We start from the raw sequence: 12,566 nt of genomic DNA on the forward strand, positions 1-12,566 counted from the left end.
TTTCAGGGAGAAAAAAATGAACATTTAATGAAATATTTATAACACCTAAGAACTTTATTGTTATTAGGCAGTTAGAAAGTGTATACATAGAAAGAGGGCTGGATACAAGTTGACCATGTTGGGATTATAAATTAAAAAAAAAAAAGATTGGTGAAAAAGAGAGATAGTAAGAGAGAAAGGGTAAAGGAAAGGTAGAATGGGGTAAATTGTTTTATATTAAAAGATACAAAAAAGATGCTCACTTAAGTTAGATATAGAAATCTTATCTTATACTACAGAAAAGTAAAAGGGAAAAGGAAGAGGTTGATAGAAGGTAGAGTAGAGTAAGGGAGATGGCAGTCAGAAGCAAAACACTTTTAACCATGGATCAGGTAAAGAGGTGGGGGTAATAAGAATGAATGGGAGGAAGCAGGATGAAAAGAAATACATAGTCTACATAACTGTGAATGTGAATTTACCCATGAAATAGAGGTCGACAGCAGAATGAATTAAAAACCAGAATCCTATAAAATGCTGTCTACAAGAAACACACTTGAAGCACAGATACACAGAATAATAATAAGGGGCTAGAACAAAATCTTTAGTTAGTTATAGTTAGATATAGTTAGATATAGACCTCTGGAAAATCTGAATGGAAACACAAAGGAATATGCATTTTTCACAGCAGTACATGACACCTATACAAAAATTGACTATGTATTAGGACCTAAAAAACCTTATAGCTAAATGCAGAAAAAAATTAAATATTAAATGCATCCTTTTCAGATCATAATGAAGCAAAAATTTCATTCAATAAAGATTCATGGAAATATATCCTAAAAAAAGTAATTGGAAATAAATAATCTAATCCTAAAGAATGAGTGAATCAAAGAACAAATACATAAAACAACCAAGAATTTCATTAAAGAGAATTATAACAATGAGACAGAATGTCAAAATTTATAGGATACAGCCAAAACCAGTACCCTTTGATATAGCACTATTAGGTCTATATCCCAAAAACATTTTTCAAAAAATAGGATAAGAACATACTTGTACAAAAATATTTCTAGGAGCTCTCTTTGTGATGGCAAAGAATTCGAAATTGAGGAGAGTCTTTAAATTGAGGAATGGATGAACAGGTTGTAATACATGATCGGGATGAAATACTATTGTGTCATAAGAAAGGATGATACTTTTAAAAGAACCTGAAAAAATTTGCATGAGCTGATGCAAAGTGAAATAAGCAGAACATAATATTGAACAATAATAAATTGTGAATGATTTAGCTATTCTCAGCAATACAGTAATCTAAGACAGTTCTGAAGGACTCACAATAAAAAATGCTATCTGCCTCCAGAGAAAGCACTAATGGAGTCTGAATACAGATCGAAGCATACTTTTTTTCTTTTTTCACTTAATTTATTTTCTTGGGATTTTTTTTAGTTAGTTTTCTTTTACAACATAGTTAATATGGAAATGTTTTCTGCATGTATAAACTATGTAAAATTGGTTGCCATTTTATGAAGGGGTGAGGGATAGGAGAAGAGAATTTGGACTAAAAATTTTCAGAAAGCAAATGTTAAAAAAATTACATGAAATTGGAAGATAATGAAAATGAAATTTCTAAAAATGATTATTGAATTGGAGGAGAAAAGTCAGAGATCTAGAACAGTGAAAGGATCTAAGGGGGCCATGTAGACCGGATTAAACATATGTTAGGTGTAGAATTGGCAGGACTTGACAACTGATTATATAAGAATCAAAATAATATGTCAGTTTGCAGAACTGAGAGACTGGATAAATAGTGGGACCTCAGAAAGAGATAGGAGGAGCAGGTTTGGAAGGAAAGCAAACAAGTTAAGTATGGGACTTTTGGTGTTTAATCTTTTTTCTTAAAATTAAGCACACCAAAACCTGTTTCAATAAATAAACAATAGTAATTAACATTTATATGTCATTTCAAGGTTTGCGAAGTATTTTTATTAGATATAATCTGCATTGATTCCCTCAACAACCCCGGGAAGGAAGTACTACTATTATCATCCCCATTTCATAAGTTAAAAAACTGAGGTTGAGAGAAGAGTTAAATGACTTGCCCAGAATCAGAATGACACAGCTACTAAATATTTGAGGCAAGATTTGAATTTGGGTTTTCCTCTGTCCATTGTGCCACGTCACTGTTTAAGAAAGAGACAAGGAGATAAGAGTACAGCTTGATAGTTATAAACCTGAACTTATCATGGATTGTCTTGGTAGAGTTAGGAAGTTTAAAATGCATCATTATTGGGCTCTGGTCAGTATCTTAATTTGCTATGCTGCAGAAAAAGTTAAAAAGAGGGTTATGTGGCTTATGCATTTTATATGTTTGCATTTTAAACCAATGTGATGGATAGTTTTGTGTTTTTTTTTAACACAAAGCTATAAAAATTAAGTAGATCTGTTGAAAGGGGAAGAAGCCGAGGCCCTCTGAATCTCATATGATACATTTGACAGTTAAATATTTTTGAGCTTGTTTATGACAAATTATGTGAAAGTCTAAATTTAATTTTTTCTTTTAAAAAACTGCTGTTAAAATCAAAAAAAGTATGCAAATAAGCTGGTCAATCAGCATTTGAAACTATCAAAAGTGATACCCTCTTATTAATAGAAACCGTGAGAACAGGATGTTTTCCATAGCAACCGAACAACTGGCCTCTTTCATTTCACATTAACATAGCTTCAGAATTGCAGAAGTCACTTTCTGGGAAGTGATAAAGAGCTGCTAAGTTATAACCTAAAATCTGAATATTGGTTATCAGAATGTCTTTAATTGATTAAAATTCAGCCAAGATAATTTTTTTAAAAAGCTATCCCATGATTTCATATGTATAAGTGATATAATTGTTTGCCTACTCAATGAGTGGGAGAATGGGTGGGAGGAAGAGAATTTGAAACTTAAAATTTAAAAAGAAAAGGATGTCAAAAATGTATTAATAAAAGAATTAAAAAAAACATTTCAGAAGGAAAAAAATAAACTATGCCAATTATGGCCTCTATTCTTCTAATGTAATTTTAAAAGCCTCTGGATGAGGAAAACAAAATCCGCATTGGAAGTAAGCTAACGATGAAGTATTTTTTTTTTTAGGTGCTGAAGGTTTATCAAGAACTCCTTTGTCAATGAAGGGAAAAACTGATTGGGATATTGACAAACAGAGGTTGTAATACTCTTCACCATGCGCAAAGGGGTGCCAAAGGACCCAGAGATAGCAGACCTGTTCTATAAGGAGGATCCTGAAGACATTTTTGTTGGTTTACATGAAATTGGACATGGAAGCTTTGGGGCTGTTTATTTTGTGAGTACCTTTATAAAAATCCAGTTCATTGGATATATCAAAGTAACCTTAATTCATTACTTAAATTAATGAGCATTCATTAACTGCCTACTGTGTATCCCAAACTGTACTAGGGACTCAGAATTAAAGTATAAAAGAATCCCTGTCCTCAGGCAGCTTACATTCTAATGAGAGACAAGTGGTACACGCCACAATAAATGCAGCGTAAGTACAAGGTGAATAAACACAGATATATACAAGAGTTAGCTCTATGGGGCTTTTTGTACTTCCACAGCATCTCTACTGTGCATCTGCTTTTCTCTGCTCATGTAGCTGCCAGCAGCTCTCACAACTGGAATGATTTTCTGGTGGATCTCCCTGTGTTGTCTCTCCCCACTCCAGTCCATCTACTCCTTAGTTCCCCGGGTGATTATCTAGAGCTCAGGCAGACCTATGTTGTTCTTTTAGTTAATAAGCTCCAATCTTACCTCCAGGACCCAGCTCAAACTCCCCCATTTGTCCTTTAAAGCCCTTCATCTTCTCCCCTTCACGTGCTCTGTTATAGGACTGACCTCCTTACTGGCCACGTCCCATCTCCCGGCTCTAAGCCTTTAGCCAAGCCAGGAAGGCTCCCCCAGTCATCCCTTTCTCCCTGCTTCCCTGACTTCTTTCAAACTCACATCCAATCAGACTAGGGAGTCTTTCCTGATCACCCCTTCACCCTAGAATCCTTCTGCCTTCCCTCTGAGCTTACCTTCCATTTATACTCTATTTAATTTTGTATGGATAATGTGTGTGTGTGTGTGTGTGTGTGCACTGTTTTCCCATTACAAGGAAAGCTTCTTGCCAGTAGGGTCCGTATTTTCCCCTTTCTTTTTATCCCGATGGCCTGACACACAGTAAAGGTATGATAAGCACTTTTATTGACTGACTGGCAAGCAAAAGTGATATCTGCATGTATATTCTGCCATATGGAATTTTGTCTTTCTTGAGAGCAAAAGTTCTGTTTGAAAGGCATCTCTCCCTAGTTCCTCCCAAAGGTGGAGCATTCGGCACAGCTGGTCACAGAATGATGACCGTGGAGTTGGTTCCATGGTTTCCATGAGAGAGAGAAGGGATCCAGCACCCGTGGAAGCCTGTCTCCCGCTGAGCTTCCCTCCCTAATTATGTCCTCCATTCGTGAGTGGACCTTCTCCCATTTACTCCAGCACATTGGGGTTACTCCCTTCTCCACACCCTTGTGCTGCTGTGAGTCAGCTCCTTGTAAGTTCACTCCACCTAGAAGAACCAGCCCTCAGGTCATCCTCCGGCTTTCCTCAGTTGTCCCCCACCTGGCTGGCTCATAGCCTTCCCCTCCACCCCAGTCTCTGCCCTCAGGCTCAGAGACTCCTGTGATGTTCCCATGTTGTGGTCTCTCAATAACCCTTGCTTTCTGGAGATCAGCCTTCCCAGCTTCCATGGTCTGTGCTCCCTCTCAGCCCTACGTGGTGGTGGTTTTCCTCTTGATCCCTTCAGCTTCAGGGGCTTCTCATCCATGATCTAGGCCCAGGAAGTTGTTCTCTTTGACTGATTCCCCTATTTTCCATTTCTCCTTCCCTTCTGGTACCTGCCCTCCATCCTCACTGCACCCTCCACTCACTCCTCCCCTCCCAGGTCCCCTGGCCTCCCTTTCCTGCTTTTGAGATGGTGACCCTCTAACTGACTCCTCATCTTTGTCATCCTCTCCCGAGACTCCCCAATATAGATTCCTGTTTTCGCTTCTAAAGCCCCCACACCCTGGCCCCGGGCTGTGTTTCCAGCCACACTCTGGCCTGCTCTCTGTTACTCACCCAGGGGCCCTGCCACCTCCTGGCCGGCTCTCCTTCCTTCCTTTGACTTCCCTGCAGACAGCCCGGGGAGCATCTTCTACAGGAAGACTTTCCTGGGCACTCTTTGTCGCCTCCAAGAAATTGTCTCCTCCTCATCCTATGTGATCCCTAACCCCCTTACGTATGGGGCATGTAGTAGGCACCTAATAAGTGCTGGTCCAGTGGAAGGGAGAGGAATGAAAGAACAGAGATTTTTACCTTCTGTGGAACAATTAACTTGCCGTGAAATGTGACCTTAACCCCGTTTTACAGCAGAATTCAGTTGACTACAAGGAAGTTTCACGACCTCTCTGTGGGGAGAAGCCAGAGCTCCTCGGCGCTTAGTACTAGAAAAGCTCCCCCAAGCCGGCCAGCCATTAAATGGGTCACTCGAACCAGTTCCCTGTATGTGGGACAGGCTCATCACAATGACTTCGAAGAAAGAAGCGTGACAAAGCAGCCTTTTAAGAAGAGATCTGAAGCCAACTGATGTGTGCCCGGGCCGCGCCGGGAGCAGAGCCGTCCCTTGTTAATCGCAGGGCCGGAGGGCAGTCTGCTGCCCTTCTGGGCACGAGCGCGTTCTGCAGTCGGGTATTGCTTTGACAGCAGGGTCTCAGTGAGCTACTGTATTGGGGGGCAGCTCTGCAGTGAGGAGCTCCACCTTGTCCGGGCACTGGCCCTTCGTGGGCTGACCCAGCGTTGCCGTGTGGGCCCCGGTGTGTAATTAACTGTCCCCTAGACCGAGCCAACAGCGGGCTCAGGGAGAAAGATTCACTCTTCGTCCTCAGGGGTTGTTTGGCCCTGTCTTCGGGCGCAGTTCAGGCCCAGACTGCCGCTGCCGCCGAATGCCCTTCTTCTAGGTGGCGCAGGGGCACAGGAGGAGCCGAGTTCGGATCAAAGCCACTTCATAGCTGTGGGAGCCTGGGCGAGTCACTTCATCTCCGCTGCCTCCCGGGAAAATCAAAAAACCTTCTACTCGGGCCAGGGCTCCAGAGCCGAGGAAGCTGGGCAACAGAAGCTGAACTCTCTCCCAGTAGGGCCCAGGGTCCCGGAGGCGGGGCCTGTGTCCTGCTGGGAGCAGTGATGGCCAGAGCTCAGACAGCACATGTGGGAACACGTGGGAGGTGTAGTGATGGCCCCAACCTGCACAACCCAGGGCCTCAGTCCTTAAGGCAATGGGCGCGCTGTTGTGTACAAGGATTTATCTTTACTGTCACAGAGCTGACTGAAAAGTCTGTGCACAAGATCTTCGTGAATGTGTCAGTCATTAATTACATATATACTCACAGATATTGACTGCATGAGGCCGAGCACACCCTGCCCTCCAACACTGCCTTTCTCACTCACACGTTAAGATCAAACGAGAATCCCTGACACATGCAGCCACAGAAATAACCTGTTATGGTGATTCTCGAATCTGAGTCCTGATGCCCGAGAACAACGCCCTGCACAGACCAAGCCCAGGCAGAAGAGGAATTCCTTCGAAATGATGAGGTTCTGCAGCGGCTCCCGCTCGTGGATGACATCGTGCTGATTACGTGCAGCCCCAGAGTGCCGAGGAGCCATCTCACCGACACCTGGAGTGCCTCTAGTACAACATCAGGCTCCTTGAGGACGGGAGCACCTGCTCTTTTACCTCATCTCCGTAGGGTATAAATCTAGCAGCAGTCCGGCCGGCCAGAGAGTATGCACCTTTTAGTCATTATGAGGCCGTGGTCCTGAATTGCTTTCCAGAATAGCTAGATCAAGCCACAGTTCCACGATGTACCACTGTGCCTGCTTTCTGCTAGCCTTCCCGGCAATTGTCATTTTCATTTTTGTCAGCTTCGCTAAAATTATGGCAATGAGAGAGAAGCTCATGGTTGCTTTCATTTGCATTCTACGATTATTAGTGATTTGATGCATTTTCACATGATTTATTGATCACTTGAATCAATAAGTGACTTTAGTTATAGATTTTATTTCATGTAATTTTCTGATAATTTGGTGGTTTTCCCTTAAGAAATATTCATATCCTTTGAGCATTTGTCATTGGGGAGATTTATTATTAGAAATCTGAATCAATTCTTTATATAACTTAGATATCAGACCTCTATCAGAGAAATTGGATGTCAAGTTTTTTTTCCCTACTTGTCATTTTCCCTTAGCTGTATTGGACTTGCCTGTGCAAAACCATTTTAATTTTATGTCATTAATTGTCCATTGTATCTTCTGTGATCTTTTCGGTCCCCGTTTCGTCATAATTTCTAGTGTCTTCTTGTTTAATTTGTAGGAAAAAGTCGATACTGATACTGAAGTGGTTCAGTTCCTCTATTAGGATGGTACCACATTGTTTTTTTTGGCAATAATCTTACATTTCAAGCAGTAATAGTTAAATTTGTTTTTATAAACAATATGAAAACTATATGATTTTTACCACCATCTTTCCTTTTTTTGCTTATATCATTATCAATATGGGGGAAGGGAAGAAAGCCACATGGGACCAAAAGCCACTTTCTATCAGTCTTTGTTCCGTGGGATGCCACGGCCAGATAATTCATCTTGCCAGCAATTGAAGAATAGACAACCTTAAATTTGACTTAACCAAATAGCCAATATCAATCAAAATAAGACTCCTTGATTTTTTTTTTCTGTGTCATAGACCCCTTTGGGAGTTTAGTGGAGCTAATGGTTCCTCACAATGGATGGAAGTGAATAAGATACATCAGATTACAAAGGAAACCAATAAGATCAAAATATAGTTACTAACTTTTTTTTTTAAGTTCACGGGTTAAGACACCGTAATTTGCAGAAATGGGCATTATATTATCCCAAAACAAAATATAGGAGGTATTTATGGAAAAGTGGGGGGGAGGAACAATACAATCAGGTAAACCATAGGTAGAAATGCACAATTTCTATTAGGGAATTTTTAATGGATTGGAGGCTTGAGTTGATTCAAAAGAATATACTCAGGGAGATTCTCAAAGATATACTTTTGCTCTTCGCTGATATCTGTGACACATCCCTTTCTACATCACCAATGAATCCTACAGCAAACTTGGCACCTTACATCGCCGTGTCCTGGAAGATGCCATCAATGCACAGAAAATTAGATTTAGGCCAGAAGATGTGATGTTTTATAGCATTTCTTATGGACTGCTTATGGATTCCAGCCATCTGGATAGACTATATAATGACCTGAATATGGCAATTGAAGCATTAACATGTCAATACTACAATCCTGCTCCTTGACTCTTTAGTCACATCCTGACTACTTGGCAAAGGCAGATGCCAAGAAACCTACTTAGACTGATCAGCAGTCTGGCCCGGCTCCTGGAGCATCATTCAGATGAGAGTAGATGTGTAAAATCTCGAAAAAATAAATGGCTAGTTTTGAATAGAAGCAGATATTGGCCAATCAGAGTAAACTTTCTGAAAATGTTTTGCCATATTTGAGGGATAAACTTTCTTCATAAACTATGAAAATAATTCCATGGAACATTTCCATGGGTTTGGGTTTATATAAGTAAATTGAGAAGTTAATACAGGATTAAAAGATGAGTCATTATTGTATCTGGGATGAAAGAAAACAGGCCTACGGATTAGTGTATTCATCTTGGATCTACTCCTATAAGACTATAAAGGTATAGGTTTGTGGGGCTACTTTATTGAACTCAGAATACCCTCATTCACCCACATAATGAAAATAAGAATGCAAATAAGTATTCTTTTATTGTCCCAATGCAATTACTTGGTGATTTGGATATTGAATTGGTTTTAGTTTTTCACATCTTTGTTCTTACTTCAAACTTCACTTAAGCCGGTCATCTCCTTAAGCTTCTTACCTTTTTTCCCCCTTTGTGATGGACCTGAAGTCTGGAGGACTTGAATTCAAATTTTATCTCAGACACTCATTAACTGTGTGATCCTGGACAAGTCACTTCACCCTGTTTACCTCAGTTTCTTCACCTGTAAAATGACCACAATAACAGCCTCTATTTCAGTAAGGTTGCTGTGAAGTTCAAATGAGATGTGTAATACTTTTACATTGTGAATCTTAACAGGCTTTCTAAATGCTGGCTAGCTTCTCTGTTTTGATAACCTTAGAAGAAATTGGAAATGGAAAGTTAGGACTTATATTATAGAGAAAAAGAAGACCAAAAAAAAAAAAAAGAAAAGCAAAGAAAATCATTATCTCACATAATAGAGATGGTAGAAGTAGAGGAGAATGAGCATTCCATGAACCTCACTTTCACCTGTAATGGACTAATAAGGAAATTTGAATATAATTTTATACAGAGAGATACTGCAGGATAAAAATATATTAAACTCTGAAGAATGGAAGAAATCAGAAAATAGTGGGTTATGAGGGAGGGCAGGATTAGATAACAGAATACTTATGGGTTAAATATCCTGCAGTGAGGAGTATGAGAGGGAATTGAAAGAAAAAGTAAAATTCTGGAAGTAGGAGCAGGGCAATTCGATAATATTCTGCTTATTAAAAATATTTGAAACATAAAAATTTACATAGAATTAAAGTGAAAGACTTAAGCAATATCTATTTTGCTTTATCTGAACTCAAAAAACATAGGTAGCAATCATAATTTCAAATGCAGCTATAGTAAATATACAAATGATAAAATTACATTTCAGAGAAACTACATTACACTTAAAGTCACCATAAGTAATAAATCAATATCAATGTGTAATAACTATACATGAAACACTTAAAAGTTAATCAGATGATAGGGGAAAGTAGATATTAAAAGACTATAATACTAGAGAACCTTAATGTACTTCTTTCAGACCTGAAAAAAATATGTAATCAAAGCATAAATCAGAAAGAATTCAAGGATCTAAACAAAACTTTAGAAAAAATAAGAGAAGATAGATAAATGACAATTACTAAATGAGAACAGAATGCTTCTCAGCCATTCATGTACTTGAACTTAAAAACCTCACCAATAATTCAAAAAACAGAAATATTCAACCTATGATTTATTGATCATTAGCAATAAAAAATGTGTTCAATACAAGTCCTTTGAGGAAAGATTAACAATCTATTAGAGCCTAAATAATTTAACCTTAGGGACTGGTGGATCAAAGAATAAATTACAAAAATAATAGAAAATTTCATCAAAAAATGATAATAATGAAACAGTATACCAGAACTATGGAATACAACTAACACAGTCATTAGGAAAAAAAATTTGCATCTCTAGAACTCATCAACAACAACAAAAAAAGAAAGAATAAGTCAATGAATTACACATACAGTAGAAAATGTTGACTAAAAATAAATCCAAAAATCCAACTAAACAAAATAAAACATTAGGAAATCAGAGATTTAAAAAATAAAAGCCAAAAAAAAATTGCATTGAATTAATAAATAAAATATGGAACTTTTTAATTGAAAAATAAAATAAATAAACAGCTAATCTCATTCAAAAAAGAGAGGAAGACCAATTTTTAATATCAAAAATGTAAAAGGATAATTCCAATAATTGTCACAGTAAAGTAATTACCAGAAAATATTTTGCCTAATGTTATGCTGACACTTATAACTTAGGTGAAATGGATAAATATTTGTCATACTATAAAACAATCATATTAGCAGGAAAAAAAATTAGTTTAAAAGCCCAATATTTGAAAAGGAAATTGAAAGGCCATAAATTAAGTCACAAATAAAATCTCCAGGATGAGATGTATTTTCAAGTGATTTCCCTTCTAAGAACAGTTAATACTAGCACTGTGTAAAGTGTTTGAATAAACGCAGAAGGGGAGGAGAAGAGAACTTTTCCAGTTTCTTTCTATGATAGAAATATAATATTAATACCTAATCCAGAAAGAGACAAAGCAGAAATAAAACTAGTGGCTAATTTCCCTGATGGAGATTGACATAAAACTTTTTAATAAATGTTAGAATATATTAAAATGATTTTACATGCAGATTTGTATCTGGAATGTAGACTTGGCCCAATATAAAGGAAATTATGAATATTTTAAAAATTAGCAATGTTAATAATAAAATCTCATTTATGTCAGTAGATGCTAAATTAACTTTTAACAAAATCCAACACTTATTTTTTTTTGTGTGTGTATGTTAGAAAACATAGGAATAAATTATTTTTTCCTTAACATATTCAATAACATCTATCTGAAACAAAGATCAAATAGCACATGTTGTAGAAAAAATTTAGAGTCCTTTCCAGTAAAATCAGAGGTAAAATAAAGATTCTCCTTATCCTCGCTATTATTTAATTTAGAGCTGGAAATTCTTGCTATAATAATAAGAGTAGAAAGAGAAATCAAGGGAGTAAATATAGCCAGAGAGAAGAAAAAAATACTTTTTACAGATGCTATAATTATCTACAGAGCCTTAGTCAACTAAAAATTAATTGAAACTGAATGGAAAATTGTATATGTATAATCTATTTCAAATCACTGGCTTTTTTAGGGAGGGAGGAGATGAAAAAAGGAGGGAGACAAAAATTGGAACAAAAATGAATGCTGAAAACTATCTTTACATGTAATTGGAAAAGTAAAATATTGTTAAGGGAATTTAAAAAAAAAGGTCAATAAACATTTACCGTCCTACTATGTGCCAGATACTATTTTAGCATTAGCAATAGATAAAGAGGTAAAACACAGTCTCTATCCACAAGGAACTCACAATCTAAACCCAGAAGGAAGAGATTAAAAAGCAAAATTCTATTCAAAATAACTAAGAAAATACAATATTTGGGGGGCTATTTACTAAAACACAACCAAAAATTATATAAATTCAACTCCAAAACACTCAGCCAAAATAGAAATATTTACAGAAATAGAAATATTAATCATCAAAACTGCTGGTATTAGTTAAAAAAGAAAGGTTGATACAAAAGCAAACAAACACAGTAGCATAGTGTTTGATGAATGCAAGGCCCCAGTTATTGGGGAAGGGAATCACTCAAAAAAACAACAACCCTCACTGGGAAAACTGGAAAGTACTCTGGCAGAAATTACAAACACCTCACACCCTATAGCACAGTAAATTTCAAAGGTATACGATGACCCAGACATGAAAGGTGATCATAAGCAAATTACAGGAGCAAGGAAGAAATACCTTTCTGAACTATGGGGAAGGGTAGATTTCACAATTGAACAAGGAACTGAGAAGATCACATGAGATAAAATGGACAATATTGATTGTATGACACTTAAAAGTTTTTGCTCAAGCAAAAGTAGTGTAGCTAAAATTGGAAAAGAAACATTTGAGAGGGATTAGAAAATTAAAAAGAAAAAAAAATTTAAATTTGTTTTCCTGGTAAACATCACTTGTCTAAGATATAGAAAAATTCACATTGTTTTTTATTTGTTAAAGTTTTTTATTTTCAAAACATGTGCATAGTAGCTAGGTAGTATAGTGGATAGAACACTGGCCCTGGAATCAGGAGGACCT

General features: G+C 37.3%; 1 protein-coding gene across 6 annotated transcripts in view; it reads left to right on the forward strand.

The window, feature by feature from the left end:
• Positions 1-12,566, forward strand: part of TAOK3 (TAO kinase 3) — a 233,799-nt gene that overhangs the window by 100,990 nt on the left and 120,243 nt on the right. For all 6 annotated transcript variants that reach the window (XM_074296609.1, XM_074296628.1, XM_074296646.1 and 3 more), the window contains one exon: positions 3,107-3,314. In XM_074296609.1, the coding sequence (XP_074152710.1) occupies positions 3,195-3,314 (120 nt within the window). In that variant the 5' untranslated portion in view covers positions 3,107-3,194. The remainder of the gene's footprint in view (positions 1-3,106; positions 3,315-12,566) is intronic.

The sequence above is a fragment of the Sminthopsis crassicaudata genome, chromosome 1, assembly GCF_048593235.1.
Source record: "Sminthopsis crassicaudata isolate SCR6 chromosome 1, ASM4859323v1, whole genome shotgun sequence".
NCBI classification, from domain to species: Eukaryota; Metazoa; Chordata; class Mammalia; order Dasyuromorphia; family Dasyuridae; genus Sminthopsis; species Sminthopsis crassicaudata.